The sequence below is a fragment of the Microtus ochrogaster genome, chromosome 1, assembly GCF_000317375.1.
Source record: "Microtus ochrogaster isolate Prairie Vole_2 chromosome 1, MicOch1.0, whole genome shotgun sequence".
Classification (NCBI taxonomy): Eukaryota; Metazoa; Chordata; class Mammalia; order Rodentia; family Cricetidae; genus Microtus; species Microtus ochrogaster.
This window is the reverse complement of record NC_022009.1, coordinates 18,317,606-18,332,927: the sequence shown is the minus strand read 5'-3', so window position 1 is coordinate 18,332,927 and position 15,322 is coordinate 18,317,606. Positions and strand designations below refer to the sequence as shown.

The window sequence follows — 15,322 nt, the reverse complement described above, 5'->3', positions numbered from 1 at the left end:
GGGAGGCAGAGGCAGGCGGATCTCTGTGAGTTCGAGGCCAGCCTGGTCTACAAGAGCTAGTTCCAGGACAGGCTTCAAAACCACAGAGAAACCCTGTCTCGAAAAGCCAAAAAAAGAAAAAGAAAAAAAAAAAAAGCAGACTGAGCAAGCCATGAGGAGCAAGCCAGTAAGCAACACCCCTCCATGATCTCTGCATCAGCTCCTGTCTCCAGGTTCCTGCCCTGTGTGAGTTTCTGTCCTGACTTCCTTTGATGATGAGCAGTGGTAAGGAAGTGTAAGCCAAATAAACCTTTCCTCCCCATGTTGCTTTGGCCATGGTGTTTCATCATAGCAATAGTAACCCTAAGACAGGGCCTAATCAGCTAGAGAAGGAATGGCCTCCATTCTGGTGGGCAGCTGCTGGAACCATGCATTGATTGTGAAATGAGCCAGCTGTTGCATTGGGACTAAGACTGCTGCAGAGGCGTCGAGCTAATTAGAAAATGTCAGATGTTCTTTATTAACAGCAAACATGCATTTTTAAAAGAAAAGTACTAATGAAGCCAGTGGTCAGAAGAACTGGTCCTGTAGACAAAGGCCTTCTCAAGGCCCCCAACCTCCCTAACTCTACCACCTTCTCCACTGCCCCTACAGGGCTGAGTGGCCAAGGTTCTCAAAGGAGACCACATGGCCAGCCTGGACGCCAGGCCAGGAGCTTTCCTAGTACACTGTGAGTTTCTGGTACGGTGCTGAACATCTCAATATGTTCTAAATATCTGGGCTTAGTAAACAAATGAGCGAATAAATGAATAAATGAATAGGGGTGGTCTGGCCATTCACATGCCACCATATTCTGTCTCATAAAAATTTTAAGCAGCGGGCTGGAGAGATGGCTCAGTGGTTAAGAGCATTGCCTGCTCTTCCAAAGGTCCTGAGTTCAATTCCCAGCAACCACATGATGGCTCACAACCATCTGTAATGAGGTCTGGTGCCCTCTTCTGGCCTGCAGGCATACAAACAGGCAGAATACTATATACATAATAAATAAATTAAAAAAAAATTTTAAGCAGCCTTCCGAGATAGTGCATCAGTGTTTATTTTCCGGTCGGGTTGGTGTTGCTAGACTCTCCCTTTCTCTCTTGGGTACTCAACCATGCCAGGCCCCTCTAGGTACTGAAGAATGCAAAAGTGAGTAAAATTTGTTTCTGGCCTTTGAGGGGTCCTAGAATTAACAGCAGAAAAGAAAATACAAGACAACAAGGATCTATAAAGTGCACCAGGGCACCGCTACCATTCTGAGACAGCAGACTCACCGTGTGTGGGGGCGCTGGAATGGTGGATTTGGGTGAAAGGACAGTGGTGGCAATGCGGTGGGCGTGGGACAATCTTCTGTGCCCTAATAAATCTGTACTTGTTCAGAAAAGCCAAAATCTTATAACGGAGTGAGATGCTGAGACATAGAGTTTCGTGAGCAGCTGCCAACTACTGGTGGAGGAGCACAGCAACACTGTGACCTTCCCAGCAATGTGTCCAGTCTGCATGAGGGCAGTGACTGGCAAGGGCACAGGAGAAGAGTAGACTCAATGGCTTTGGTCATGGGTTGGGGGTAGGAGAAAGGATTTCAGAACATCATATATTTCCTGCCTGGTGGAGAAGTACTTTGGCTAAGGGATCATGAACTGAAATGAGTCCCCCAGGGGAGGTCTGAGAGGTATGTTTGGTTGAACTTGAGCTCTCTGGGTGCTATCTAGACCTCAGGAAGAACCAGCAATCAGTAGGGTAGAGGTGAATGAGCAGAAGCCCAGGAGGCAAACTCAGCACTGAATGACTATTACATACCCAGCACCCAGGCATGAGGGGAGGCCGAGCACATCACAAGTTAGGGCTTCTGGATCCCTGAATAAAGATGAAGAACTGTAGTTTTTTTCCCCAAGTCTGCCAGATGTCCTGATTGATGGCTCTGGATGCAGGTTCTTAGGAATGCTTATTTCTTTATCAGGGCTCCCATCACCTGGAACAGGAGAATGGGCCCCTAGCCCTAGGGCTTGCAAACTTTGGCTCAGGGTCAAAAAGATCTGGCCTGAGACCAAAGAGAATGCAAGATAAAGAGGTGCACCCTCCAGGTCTTGCATTCCTTTAGCCCAATGGCATCTACAATCAATGCCTCCCCTTTCTTTGTGAAGCTGGGAAGTAGAATCTGTGGTTGGTATATATGTTTGAGCGCTCAGTCCAGCCAAGATCACCAAGGTATTCTGAAGTATAATTTCTATCCCCTTACTGGGCACAATAACTGAAAAGGAAGATATGCTATTGCAGGAGGTGTGTAACACAGGCACACACACTGCCTAGAAATTCCCCATTCACGGAAATTGAGGGGTTTATGGCCATGTTTACAGCTGGACACGTCCTCTCCCACTGAAGCCACTTCCAAGGCCATCAAAAGGCTCTTCAATCTGGCTTGGACACTGAAATTGCTCTCAGCGTCGGGAGCTGATGCCATAGCACAAAGACTTTTAGAAGGCATCTTGTCATTTTATCAGTAAATCACGGGAGTTTCCTCAGTTCCACGGTGGTAAACAGCTGGGGCTTCTGGCATGGAGCTCAGCAGTGGCATTGTCAGGTACCTCTCTTCATGCCTTCTCTTCTCCCTTGGCACCTCTGCCTGTGGCATTCACGGCTGTCCTTTTAGTCCAGATTGGCACTTCTTCCACAACAAGAAAATACCTGCCTCTGCTTCCCACTCCCATGGGCCTCTGCTTGGCCCCAGATCTCAGCCTGGAGTCCAGCAGGACACAGATCTAACACTCTCTTCAGATTGTGACTGCTGACTCAGTCCTCTCCAAGTGCCTGTGTATATAGCCATGTGTGTGTGTGTGTGTGTGTGTGTGTGTGTGTGTGTGTGTGTGTAGGAATGTATGTGGTCTGTTTTTCAACTAGAATTGGACTTTATACTTTCCCTTAAATTACTGACTTCTTTCCTGTAATTACTGATTTTTAGTGGCACATAATTGTCCACTGGAGAAAAAATTTAAATCTGTATCTAATTATTTGTTTTTCCTTCCATTTATTTATTTGTTTGTTTGTTTATTTATTTATTTAGGTTTTTCGAGACAGGGTTTTTCTGTAGCTTTGGAGCCTGTCCTGGAACTAGCTCTTGTAGACCAGGCTGGCCTCAAACTCACAGAGATCCGCCTGCCTCTGCCTCCCAAGTGCTGGGATTAAAGGCGTGCACCACCAATGCCCAGCACTTGTGTTTCCTTCTATCTCTGAATCATATATCTTTATCATACAATGGCCACTATCTAAAAATGGTAGCAATAGACCCAGGTTCAAATCCCAGCACCTACAACCATCCATGATATGTATTCAAACATAAAATACATTTAAAAAATCTTTAAAGGAAAGTATTTGTTTTAAGTGCACTTGGAATGCCTTTCTAAGACTAGCATTTTAAGATTTTGTTTACTTAATATTTAAACCATTTCCTGTCCTGGAAAGAATTATTAGTACTAAACTGGAATGTGATTTTTTTTTTCTCTCTCTCTCATCTCTCTCTGCCCTAGCTGTCCTGGAACTAGCTCTTATACACCAAGCTGGCCTCGAACTCATAGAGATCCACCTGCCTCTCCCTCCCAATTGCTGGGATTAAAAGGCATGCACCACCACTATCCAGCCTCCCCCAACATCTTTTTTTTAAAAAAAATATTTATTTATTATGTATACAATATTCTGTCTGTGTATATGCCTGCAGGCCAGAAGAGGGCGCCAGACCTCATTACAGATGGTTGTGAACCACCATGTGGTTGCTGGGAATTGAACTCAGGACCTTTGGAAGAGCAGGCAATGCTCTTAACCTCTGAGCCATCCCTCCAGCCCCCTCCCCCAACATCTTAAATGTACACATATATCGGAATGATTTATAACACCTACTTGATCAAGAATCTGGAACCTGGGGCGGGAAGATGGCTCAGTGGTTAAAGTGCTTGCCATGTAATCAAGAGAAGCAGGTTTCAGAGTTCTGATCCCACATAAATGCCAGATGGGTATGGCAGCTTGCCTGAAATCCCTGCCTTGGAAGAAGGGAATGCGATCCCTGGAGCAAGCTGACTAGCGAAGTCAGTAAATGAGGTCTGGGTTGGAGCAATCCTGCCTCAAAGAACAACTGAGGAAGATTCCCAGTATCAACCTTGGACCTCCACATGTGTGTGCACAGATATGCATGTGAACCTGCATTATGCGTGTGCCTACACATAGGTGAACACACATATACACCAAACACACATATACATGAAAAGAAGGCAAAAATGAGAAAAAATGAACCTGAAATCTTTCAGGTTCTACTGGACTTAGAAAGGCGACACTGGAGACAATCCACTCAAGAAATTGAGATGTTCAAGGATGGCTCTGGGGAGGGAATGTGGTAACAGGAATGGCAGCAAGTCTTTCACTGCACATCCTTTTGTGCCTTTTTTTTTTTTTTGCCACTATCTCTCTACCTAAAACAATTTTTGTTTGTTTGTTTGAGACAGGGTTTCTCTGTGTAGCTTTGGCTGTCCTAGAACTCAACTCTGTAGACCATGTTGGCCTTGAATTCAGAGATCCACCTGCTTCTGCCTCCTGAGTGCTGGGATTAAAGGAGTGGGCCACCTCTGGCCGGCAACCTAAAACAATTTTTAAAATGAGACTAAGTTTCTTCTTTCCCTTTCCTCCACTGTAGGCCTTTGCACAGCTCAGTTCCTGGAGAACAGGAGCCCAGCCCCATCACTGCTGGACCACTCCCGACCTCCACTCTCCAGCTGGGCTGGCCTGGAGGAGTTCAATGGATACACACTGCTACGGTGCAGGCACTTTGCACAGGGGCTCTGCTGAGGCGCTCCAGCAAGGGGCTGCTTTCTAGAGCTCCAGCAAGCAGCTGGACCAATCAGCGTCAGCAAAGGAGGAGCACATCCAGCCCACTGTTTCCTTTCAAAGACAGACTGCCTTTTTTGGTTTGTTTTCTGATGCTGCAACATGAAGACAGAAGTATGAAAGAAAAAGAGATAATAGAGAGAGGGACGAATGGGGAGGAAGCATCACAAACGGTCCTATTTTTTCCTGGCCTCACCCCATACTGCTTGCCTCCACCTGACAGAGCCAACCTGCTGCATCTCAGGCCAGCTCCCCATCAGTTCTAATGACCTTGAGCCCTCACCCAGCCTCCTCCTTCTGTCTCTTTCTCTGACTATAGCCTTAGACGGGCACTGGCCATCACTTTCTGTCCCTTATCTTTCTCTGCCCTACTCTGGTTTCTTTAATTCCTCATATTGCACTGGCATATGGCCAAGAAACAGCTACCATCACAGAGGTCTGTTTCCCAGTCTGGAGCTGTCACTGGCCCATGGCTGAGACTGCTCAAGGTGAGTAATTCTGCCCTAACTATATCCCTAGCACCAATTTTAACTATAGTTAAAAATGTCAGCTTCCCTCCATGAATTACTTCTGATTAGGAATCTAGGGAACACCTTAAGCTATTTCTATGTCTTGTCAGTGGCCTTCAAGACACGGCCTAGCTTATACTCAATCTGCAGTATCCTGGTAGTGATGGAGAGCTGAAAAAAAACCTCCCCTCACTGGTCCCGAGCCTCTCCTGCCTCACCAACCGCACACAAGCCCCAAAGGGCCAAGGCTCTCCCCCAGGAGGCTGTGGGAATGGGGGCAAGAGGACAAAAGGCCAGGACAATCAGACAAGCGGCAGCAGATGGAGAGGAGTATGTGGCAGGGCAGACACAGACCACAGTGATGGAAAAAGAGAACACAGAAAAAAACAGCTCCAGGGGAAGACAAAGTGGAGAGCAAAAGCCAATAAAAGTGTAACAAACACTAAAGCCAGACAAGCCTGGGGAGAAACCATCCAGAGAGGCTGGCCAGCATCAGTGAAGTCAGGTCAAAGAGGAGAGCAGAAGGCTTTGGAGTGGCGCTGGAGGCAAGAGCATTGGCGCAACATAAATCTCTTGGGAAGGGTCACTCACCTTCCAAGCTGCTGTGCTTATTGGCTACAGCAAGCGGAATCTATTTAAAACAGACCAGACCTTTCGCCTCATTCCATCTCCCTGCCCAGAAAAGGCTGCAGCCAAAGGCAGAGGGAACCAGTCCAGCACGCATCACAGGCTGAGTGGGAAGCACCCACCCTATCTCCAGTGACCCCTTCTTTCATCCCACTGTCACCCCCTAAGCCACCAGGCCACTCCACTGTTAGCATATTGAGCACGGTCTCAAAGCCTCCAAAACTTTCTCCAAGCTTGTCAGAAGGCAGACGCTGCCCAGATGTGAGGGACATGGTAAGGGTTCACTCAGGGGAGCTGTCCCAGAGGGATGTTTGAGAGGACGGAGGGATTCAGGTAGTTACACAGGAGAGCTGGAAACAGCAAGGATAAAATGGCTCAGGAGGCCAAATGGGTCCGGAGGGAAGACAGCAGAGGTGCCACTCCCCTCCCTGGACTGTGTGAGTTTTGGAAGTATTAACCTGGAGAGCTGACCCCTAGCCACCTGGAAGTGCAAGGGAAAGCTAGGAGGTGGCCACAGAACGCCATACTTGCTTCTTTCCCTCCTGAGGGGGGGTGGGAAGAGAGCGCTCTCCCCTGGCCTGGCTCTCGGGCCATGAGTGGGAACACTACTCAATGCGACTATGTGAGGTTTACGTGCTTAAACCTTGCTGTACAAATCAGTCTTCTTGTCAGAGAAATTGGCTTTTCAAAGTACGTTTTAGGTCAACCCTATGTTCAAAGAGAAGGATGGCTTGGGAAGGTGAATAGTTATCCCAGCTTGTGTTTGTAAATTTCAAGTCAGGATGTCCAATTTTAAAGGCTGGGAGGAGGATTCTGTCTAGAGATTCACCTGTACCTTGCTTTTAGGTGGCAGCTAAGCACCGCTTAGCAAAAATGCAAGGAGATACTTCAGGAGATACTGCTAAAGAATTCTGAATCTTTAGTGGAAATTTCCAAACATACAGAACAAAGAGGGGCTGGAGAGATGGTTCAGTGGTTAAGAGCATTGACTGTTCTTCTAGAGGTCCTGGGTTTGATTCCCAACACCCTCATATGGTGGCTCACAACCTTTTGAAAGTCCCAGGCCAAGAGTTCGGAAGCTCTCTTCTACCCTCTGCAGATGCCAGGCACACACATGACACACCGACACAAGTGCAGGCTAAACACCCGTACACATACAAAAAAAAATTCTATGTGCACATAACACCTATTTTTTAAAATCAAACTTCATGAAGCTTTGTGTATTCCTTAAATGTGGAGAAATGCTTAGATTCTGAATACCAGATCTTCAGCAGTTCTGACCTGGTTTTACTGCTTTAGAGTAGTTTGCTCAGCCTAGGACATGCATAGCCTTCCCATCCCTAGAAGTATATAACATAAAGACAGCTGAAACTCCAGCCTTCCTGCCCCCTTTTAAAAGCCAGACTAGGGATTGAACCCAGGGTCCCCAGCATGCTAGGCAAGTTCTCTGTCCCTGAACTATGCTTCCAGTCCTTATTAATATATTTAGATTCTTTTAAGGCGGGGTCTTGCTAGTGGCACTTGGCTGGCCTGGAACTTGCTTCGTGGACTAGGCTGGCCCTGATTCGCATGGATCCTCCTGCCTCAGCCTTCCAAATGCTGGGACTACAGACAGAGGCCATAGCAGGTTTAATTCTAGCTCTTGACAGTTACATGGGCACATACACCTGACAAAATTCATCACGCTGTATTCTTCATATGTATGTTTCTGCTACAGGAGAACTACACTGCACCTCAAAATGGCACTACCAGACCTCAGGTCTGTGTACAGACGAACCCAAACATCATTAGTTTGAGGTGTGCTGAGTGGTTCTGGGAAAGCTGCTGACTTGAGAGAACAATGCTCTTTGGGCTTTTGCAAAACTTGCTCCCTGGAACCCGCCACCACAGCATGTGCTTTTGGTTAAGCATTCCACAGCTGAAACGCAACTCCATGCTGAAATGCCGTGGGGATGAGGCAAAATCTTGGCCAAGGTCAAACTCTGCCGATGGCTGGAGAGGGGGGCGGCAGCCAAGTGCTCTGCACTTGTATAACATTTTACAAAGAATAGCTCACCCCAAGTCATCGTCTGTTCCTTTTCGGAGCCAACTTTGATCCTGCTCATTTTATCCAAGAGCTTGGAGGAAGCCATATGTTCTACAACTTGGGTTTACAGACCTCCAGGGCCAAACACTGCTATCTTGATTTGAGAGACACAGCCAGATGAAGGCTTTCACTGGCTCTATGGAATATAACAGAATATGTTAGCATTTTAGATGCAATAAGAAGAGACCCTCTATAGAAGAGGGCAGGAAAATGCACTTGAGCCTCCTTTTTGGCCAGTTGGTCACTTTTTTTCTGGAACAACAAAATGACTCCACTTTGGTAGAAACTCAAGGCTTGTGTCTTTCTAGGAGATTGTGAAAAGAGTTTCAAAGTGTGCATATTGGTACAAATCTGTGCTGCACAAAGAAAAGCCAACATACTCTTTGGAACTGAATCGAGCACAGGGATGGATTAGGAAATGTGTTTTCTGCCAGGTCAGAAGGAATGGCATTCACAGAGGACTCTTTACATGGCAATAATGCAAACATCACCTGTCTACACGTCTGTCTAGCTGATGTCAAAGGATGAGCAAAGGTGAGTAGGACAAAGTCACTGGCAAGCCAGGGTTATAGAAAACCCACAGCCAGAGACCATTCCCAGGCCCCCGTGAGCTACTCACATCTAGTGCTCATGAATGGACAACATGTTAACACCGTGGATGCCTCATGAGTTCTCAACAACAACAACAAAATCAGAGACTATTTTTACTTATTGACTTAATGTCTTCCTTTAAAAGCGCCCAGTCTGGCTAGGAATAGTGACACACGCCTTTAACCCCAACACTCAGGAGGCAGATCTCTGAGTCTAAGGCCAACCTAATCTGCATAGGGAGTTCCAGGCGAGTCAGTGCCAGTCAGTGAAACCCGCCCTTACCCCAAAGTGGTGGGGTGGACTACAGGATACCTGGACTCAGAGGATGCTCACTTGGCACATTAACCTATATTTCAGCCCTTTTTACTATGTTCACATTTTTTATTATTGTAGTTTTGTTGTGATGTTTTTTGTTTTAAACTTTCAAAATGTTTATGTGTACCAGTGTTTTATCTACATGTATGTCTGTGTACCACTTGTGGTGCCATCTGTCCCTGGTCCCCAGACACCAAGAGGAAGGCAGGTCTTCTCACCATGCCCTCTCTGCCACGATATTCTGCCTCACTGTGGGCCCAAAGCAAGGGTGATATTTAGAGAAAGGCAGAAAGCTACCCTCTCAGAAAGAGAGAGGAATTCCAGGATTAATAACAAGGAGAGGGAAAGGAAAGCAGATGCTCTAGGTTGGTCTGGAAGACACAAGATTAACTACCACCCATCAAAATACAGAGTGGCCTTGCAGGCAACATATACACTAGCAAAGCCACAGCCAAGGAAGCATAGACTAAGTTATACAGGAAATCAGATCTTAATTATCTCCAAAACAATGATCCATTTGGTCTACTTGCCCATAGTGTTGAGGGGCCACCAATCAGAGATGGCCACAGACAAAGTGAACAAGGAAATATGATCAGTACATTTCCCACCATCTCAAATGACGCCCTGACCTCGGAGCAAGTCACTACTGCATCTCCTTGTAGCACTCCGCGGGGCACTGGTCATAGGCCAGCATGCACCATCACTGTGCTCCAGGACCGGAATGGGTACAAAGTCAAGCATAGCAGAACTTGGCAAATTCCAGAAGAGTAAGCTAGATTACAAAATAAAAGTTTGTTCTTCTTATATTATTCATATAATTGTGTTAGTCGTAACAAGAATCACCCTCTATCCTCCTTTGCCCATTTCTCAAAAAAAAAAAAAAAAAAAAAGCAAACTGATTCTGACTTTTTTAAAGGTCTGAAAATGACCACTATATATATTTTAAAAAACAAAAGACCAGGGGTGGGCGAGGATTCATTTCAAATACATCACAAAGAGTAACGTATCACAATTAGTATTATAATAATTAGCAAACTAACAAATCTTCAGGGAGAAAATGTCTCCCCAGTTCCACTTCCCCACTCCTATTCTTGGGGGGGGGGGTCCCTTAACAAAGCATGAGAATGCACAGTGGGTAAAGGCACTTACCACCAAGCCTGTTGACCTGAGTTTGATCCCAGGAAATCACACGGTGGAAGCAGAGAACCTATTTCTGAAGTTGTCCTTTGACCTCTATGCATCCACCCTGGCACACATGAACCCATACACATACAAACCCCCATACACAAAAATGTAAAATGCATTTTAATGAGACCTAAAAATGAGACCTAATGATGAAAAATAAAGGATAAGTGAATGACTAAAAACCCAGAGATAAGGTCAATCAAGAATTCAACCATTAAAGAGGCCAAATAAGAAGCTAAAGCAAAGCGCTCTCTGCCCGCTGGGTTTCTAAGAGCTGAGAATGGGGGATTAAGATGGCTTTATTTCAACAAAACACTTGTCATCTGATCTAGCCGTGACACAGGTAAGAATAAGTACTAACTTACGGCTGCACTCTTAAGTGGCAGCAAATCCCTGAATATGTGTGCTTTTTTTACTTTAAAATGACAAGTTATTACACATGGATCTATTTTCAAAAAGAATCTGTCCATAACATTATTTTAAAATAAATTTAATTGAAAAAAATTACATTTAAAGAAATTCAAATAAACTATTTCCAAAACACACTGACTACAGAGGTAGAGAGGGAACATGGTAATGAAGAATGGGAGACAAGAGGAAACAGAGAGATAGCCAGGCAGTAGTGGCACATGTACTCAGGAGGCAGAGGCAGGAGGATCTCTGTGAGTTCAAGGCCAGTCTAATCTACAGAGCAAGTCCCAGGATAGCTAGGGCTGATACACAGAGAAACCCTGTCTCTAACCCCCCCCCCCCAAAAAAAAGATAAATAAAATAAAAAGAAAGAAGGAAGAAGCAGAGAAGAGGTCCCAATGGCCAGGGCATGAGGGACCATTACAACTTACAGAACTCAATGTTCAGGACACTTGAATTCCCTTAATGTGGACTCTACTCCTAAGCTGATGCTAATTCGGGCTCACTGAACACAGTGACACCCCCAATCCAATTTCTAGGGTTCTGTCCTAAAAAAGTGACCAAGGACAGAGTATGAAAGTTCACCTCCATATAACAGGAGCCGTAAGGCTGAAGGAAGGAGAGCTGCCAGAAACATGTCAACATCGATTTTCTTTGGTTTTCTATTGTTTTGTTCTGTTCTGAGACAAGGGCTCATGTAACTCAAGCTGGCCTTAAACTCACTATGTAGCTGAGGATAAGCCTAAGCTTCTGCTATTCCTGCCTCCACTTCCAAATGGCTGGGATTACAGGCATTAGCCAACACAGTTGTGTAGAAATTTAATTTCAAAGATAGAGTAAATTACTTGTGATATCATTCCAGTGATGCATACAAACACACACACACACACACACACACACACACACACATTAATTTTGTTTAAATATTATAGATATACTTTGTTGTGGTGTTGTTTGGGGGGTTGGTTTTTTTGAGACAGGGTTGTGTATCCCTGGCTATCCTGGAATGTAGATCAGGCTAGCCTTGCAACTTACAGAGATCCTCCCTGCCTCTGCCTCCCAGTGCTGGGTTCAAAGGTGTGTGTCACCACCACCTGGCTGGATGAAAATTCTTATTTATTTATTTATTTATTTATTTATTTATTTATTTATTATGTATACAATATTCTGTCTGTATGCCTGAAGGCCAGAAGAGGGCGCCAGACCTCTTCACAGATGGTTGTGAGCCACCATGTGGTTGCTGGGAACTGAACTCAGGACCTTAGGAAGAGCAGGCAATGCTCTTAACCACTGAGCCATCTCTCCAGCCCCTGGATGAAAATTCTTAACCATATCATCAAAGCTTAGCTCTGCTCTAGACAGAAGAAAGATGGATGGCTGTTACTCTTTCTTTAAGTTCTCCTCTAATAAGCATGTACTCATCATGTAGTCAAGGCTAGCCTTAAATTCAACATCCCCCTGCTTCTTCCTCCTGCATACAGAGAGCTACCACTCCTGGCTTCACGTACTTTATATCAGATAGATTTACCCTGAAATTTCTCATTTAAGATGACAACTTTTGCTGGGTGGTGGTGGCTCCCAGCACTCAGGAGGCAGAGACAGGTGGATCTCTGAGTTTCAGGACAGCCAGGGCTCAACAGAGAAACAATGGGTAAAGGAGCTGAGCAGTAGGCACAGACTGGCTCTCTGCTCTGTACGCTGCTAGTGTTCTTCACTGGACCTCGCTGGAGACCCCGCTGCAGAGCCAGCTCTTACAAAGCTATTGAAGTGACTCAAAAGTTGCTACAAATATGTGAAATCACAAGTCACAAGTTATATTCAGTGACCATGTATAAATGTTGCGTATTTCTCAAGAATGGTTATAAAAACAATACTAGGCACTAGCGCCATCTTGTGGGAAGTCTGTCAACTACCGTGACTAAGAAGCAAGCTGTTCTGAGTTCCCTCAGTCAGGCTTTCTGATAATCTGCTAAATTAAACATAGATTTCCCAAAGGAGCTGGTACTGTTTGTTTGTAAGAATGTCTAGTCTTGATTCCAGAAATGCCTGTGAGAGGAAAAGTGGGAGGGTAGGGCAGAGGGACAAGAGTGCAGCACACACGCGTTTGTGGACTGCAGTGCGTGTGGTATCCATGTGCAAGGTCACACTACTGCCATGAGGCAGGGACTCTGCAGAATAAACAGCAACTCCCCACGAACTTACTATTTTATAACGTCAGGAAGAAAAGTCGCACATTTACAATCACTGAGCCTTGTGCTGTGAAGTTGTTTTATTTATCAATGACAGATCAGTTATAATCAACTTGGGTACAATTCCAAAATAGAACTCTTGTTGGATTCTGGCCATAAAATTCTGTTCAAGCTTGTTAAGATCTTATAAAATAAGAAAGTTTCCCTAATAGTTTAGAAAAAATACTAATTGCTAATAAATTTATTTCATACTCAAAGTAGTAGTCTGTAACATTTTGAAAGATGAAACATTACCCTTTTTAAATTCCTAATGTTATCAGTTATCTCAGTGTACCAGGCTCCAGGGGAGGTGAAGTCCTCACACCGTAACCTGGTCAAATGGCTCTGGGAGTGGATTGAGTGCTAAGGATCTCAAATGCAATGGAACGTGAACACTGACGGGAGTGGGCACTGACTCAGAAGCAAGTCAGGAGATGTGCAACAAGCAGACATCCTGAGGAGGAGAGGGAGGCTGAAGGCTGTATCTAAGAAAGGTGTATACTTGTCTGCCCCACCCAGCTGAAAACCCATTTTCAGAAAAGGACTTCCCCTGTGATAGGGAAGAAGCAAGCTGGGCTTTGGTCCTGTATACACAAGCAGGAACATTTTCAAGCATGTAAAATAAACCCAAGTGATACAATTGGGGTGGACCCCAAACAACTGAATATAGAAAACAGGAAAGATCAAAACCATGAGGTTGAACTGGGAATATGAGCCTGACTGGTTCTTCAACTCCCTGCCCCATAGGATGCAATGCAGTGGAGAGGCGAGAGAGGCACAAACATCTTCCCAGGGCCCAACAATTTACTCCAGAGAGCAGTATTCATTTTCCCTCTTAACAGGAAAAGCAGAGTGGAGAGTGAAAATAAAGGCCAAGCTTTCCTTGCACACAAAAACAGGAGAGAAAGGAGGAGAAAGAATAGACTCCTCAATTAAAATTCCAAACCAAAGACTCCCCTTAAAACTACAGCCTTGCTCCATCAGAAGTACCTGGGGTTAGTGTAGCTTAGCATTCTGAGCCAGCCACCAGGGCTTCCACCAATAACATTAAGCAGGAGGAGGTAATTTTGACCTTGGCTCCAGCTCCCATCTGTCCTGCAAGCAGCAATCATGACAGCTTGATGGGTATGCCATCCCCATACTTTCGGAGCAGCTTCTGATGGTTATGATCCACTGACCACTGCTGGGGCAGGTGCTTAGGCTGCATGGAGTCCAGGAAGTGCTGACGCCAGCGGCTCTCCAGCTGCATGAGGGAGCGCAGCCCACCCTCAGTGTGACACTGCACCACCTTCAGTCCATGAGGAATGTAGCTTTCATTGTATATCCTGTTAAAACATGAAGTTGCAGAGGGTCTGAGCTAAACAAGCATTGGGCAGTCGCACTGGCAGATAAGAGAAAAACGAACCCCAAAGGACATAGTGTTTTAATGTTTTTAAATATCTTTTTTCTCACCTCTTAATACTTAGCATATAAGGCACACACTGAAGGCATTTTGGGTTTTGAATTACACTGACAGGAAGGCCTCACATAAGCAACCTGATAGGGAAACCTGGCTGGTGATGGGTGAGGAATATTGATCTTGTATTTGCTGAACCAAGGCTACTCAGGAAATAGCTTACTTCTCTGTAAGGCATTGATGATTTCTTCTAAGCCATACTCAGTATTAAAATAAGGTGTTAAATCAGTCTACATAACCTGGCTTCTCAGAACACTTCCAAACCTGGGTTAAAATTCAAGGTGGTCTACTTCTTTAGTGCTTTCTTCCTCACCAAAAAAACAGACCACATTGGCACGAGTGTTTCAGTCACAGGGAGATGCTCCTTTGGCTGCTCAGCTGTGCCAATGGTGTGCTGCAGAAGATGAACCCCTGCCTAGTTCCCAGCTAGACAGGAAATCAGAAAAACTGCTGAAACTATGTGAACAGAGCTTCCGTCCATCTCCTTCAAGGGGGTAAAAACACCTTTCTCAGAAAAGCACCTTGCTCCCAAGCCTCTTTCCTATCAATATCTCTATTTCCAGTCCTTCATCCAAGCCCCCAGCAGTTTAGCAACTTTGGACTCTCTCAATGTTTGCAGCTGTTTTATTATTTGCCTCATCAGCTTCCCACTTCTTTTTCTATTTTGCTTGCTTGTTTGTTTTTTGAGACTTGGTGTCTCTGTGTAGTCCTGGATGCCCTGGAGCTCAATATGTAAACCAGGCTGGCCTTGAACTCACACAGATTCCCCACCACCACCACCAACCTTGGCCTCTGAGTACTACCAAGCCCAGCCCCATACATTTTTAATCTGTCTTCAAACAGCCTGTTCTCAATCTCAACCCATCATCTGTCTCAATGACCTGCTTATTAGAAAAGTCTAATAAGTCTAATAAGAGTCTTCTTAGAGCTGGGCAGTGGTGGCTCACGCCTTTAATCCCAGCACTCGGGAGGCAGAGGCAGGAGGATCTCTGTGAGTTCGAGACCAGCCTGGTCTACAAGAGCTAGT

The 15,322-nt window shown here is 45.3% G+C and overlaps 1 protein-coding gene across 2 annotated transcripts in view; it reads right to left on the bottom strand.

Moving 5' to 3' along the window:
* Positions 1–12,862: 12,862 nt before the first annotated feature.
* Positions 12,863–15,322, bottom strand: part of Exd2 (exonuclease 3'-5' domain containing 2) — a 40,896-nt gene continuing 38,436 nt past the window's right edge. For both annotated transcript variants that reach the window (XM_026779807.1, XM_005343271.2), the window contains exon 9: positions 12,863–14,164. In XM_026779807.1, the coding sequence (XP_026635608.1) occupies positions 13,948–14,164 (217 nt within the window). In that variant the 3' untranslated portion in view covers positions 12,863–13,947. The remainder of the gene's footprint in view (positions 14,165–15,322) is intronic.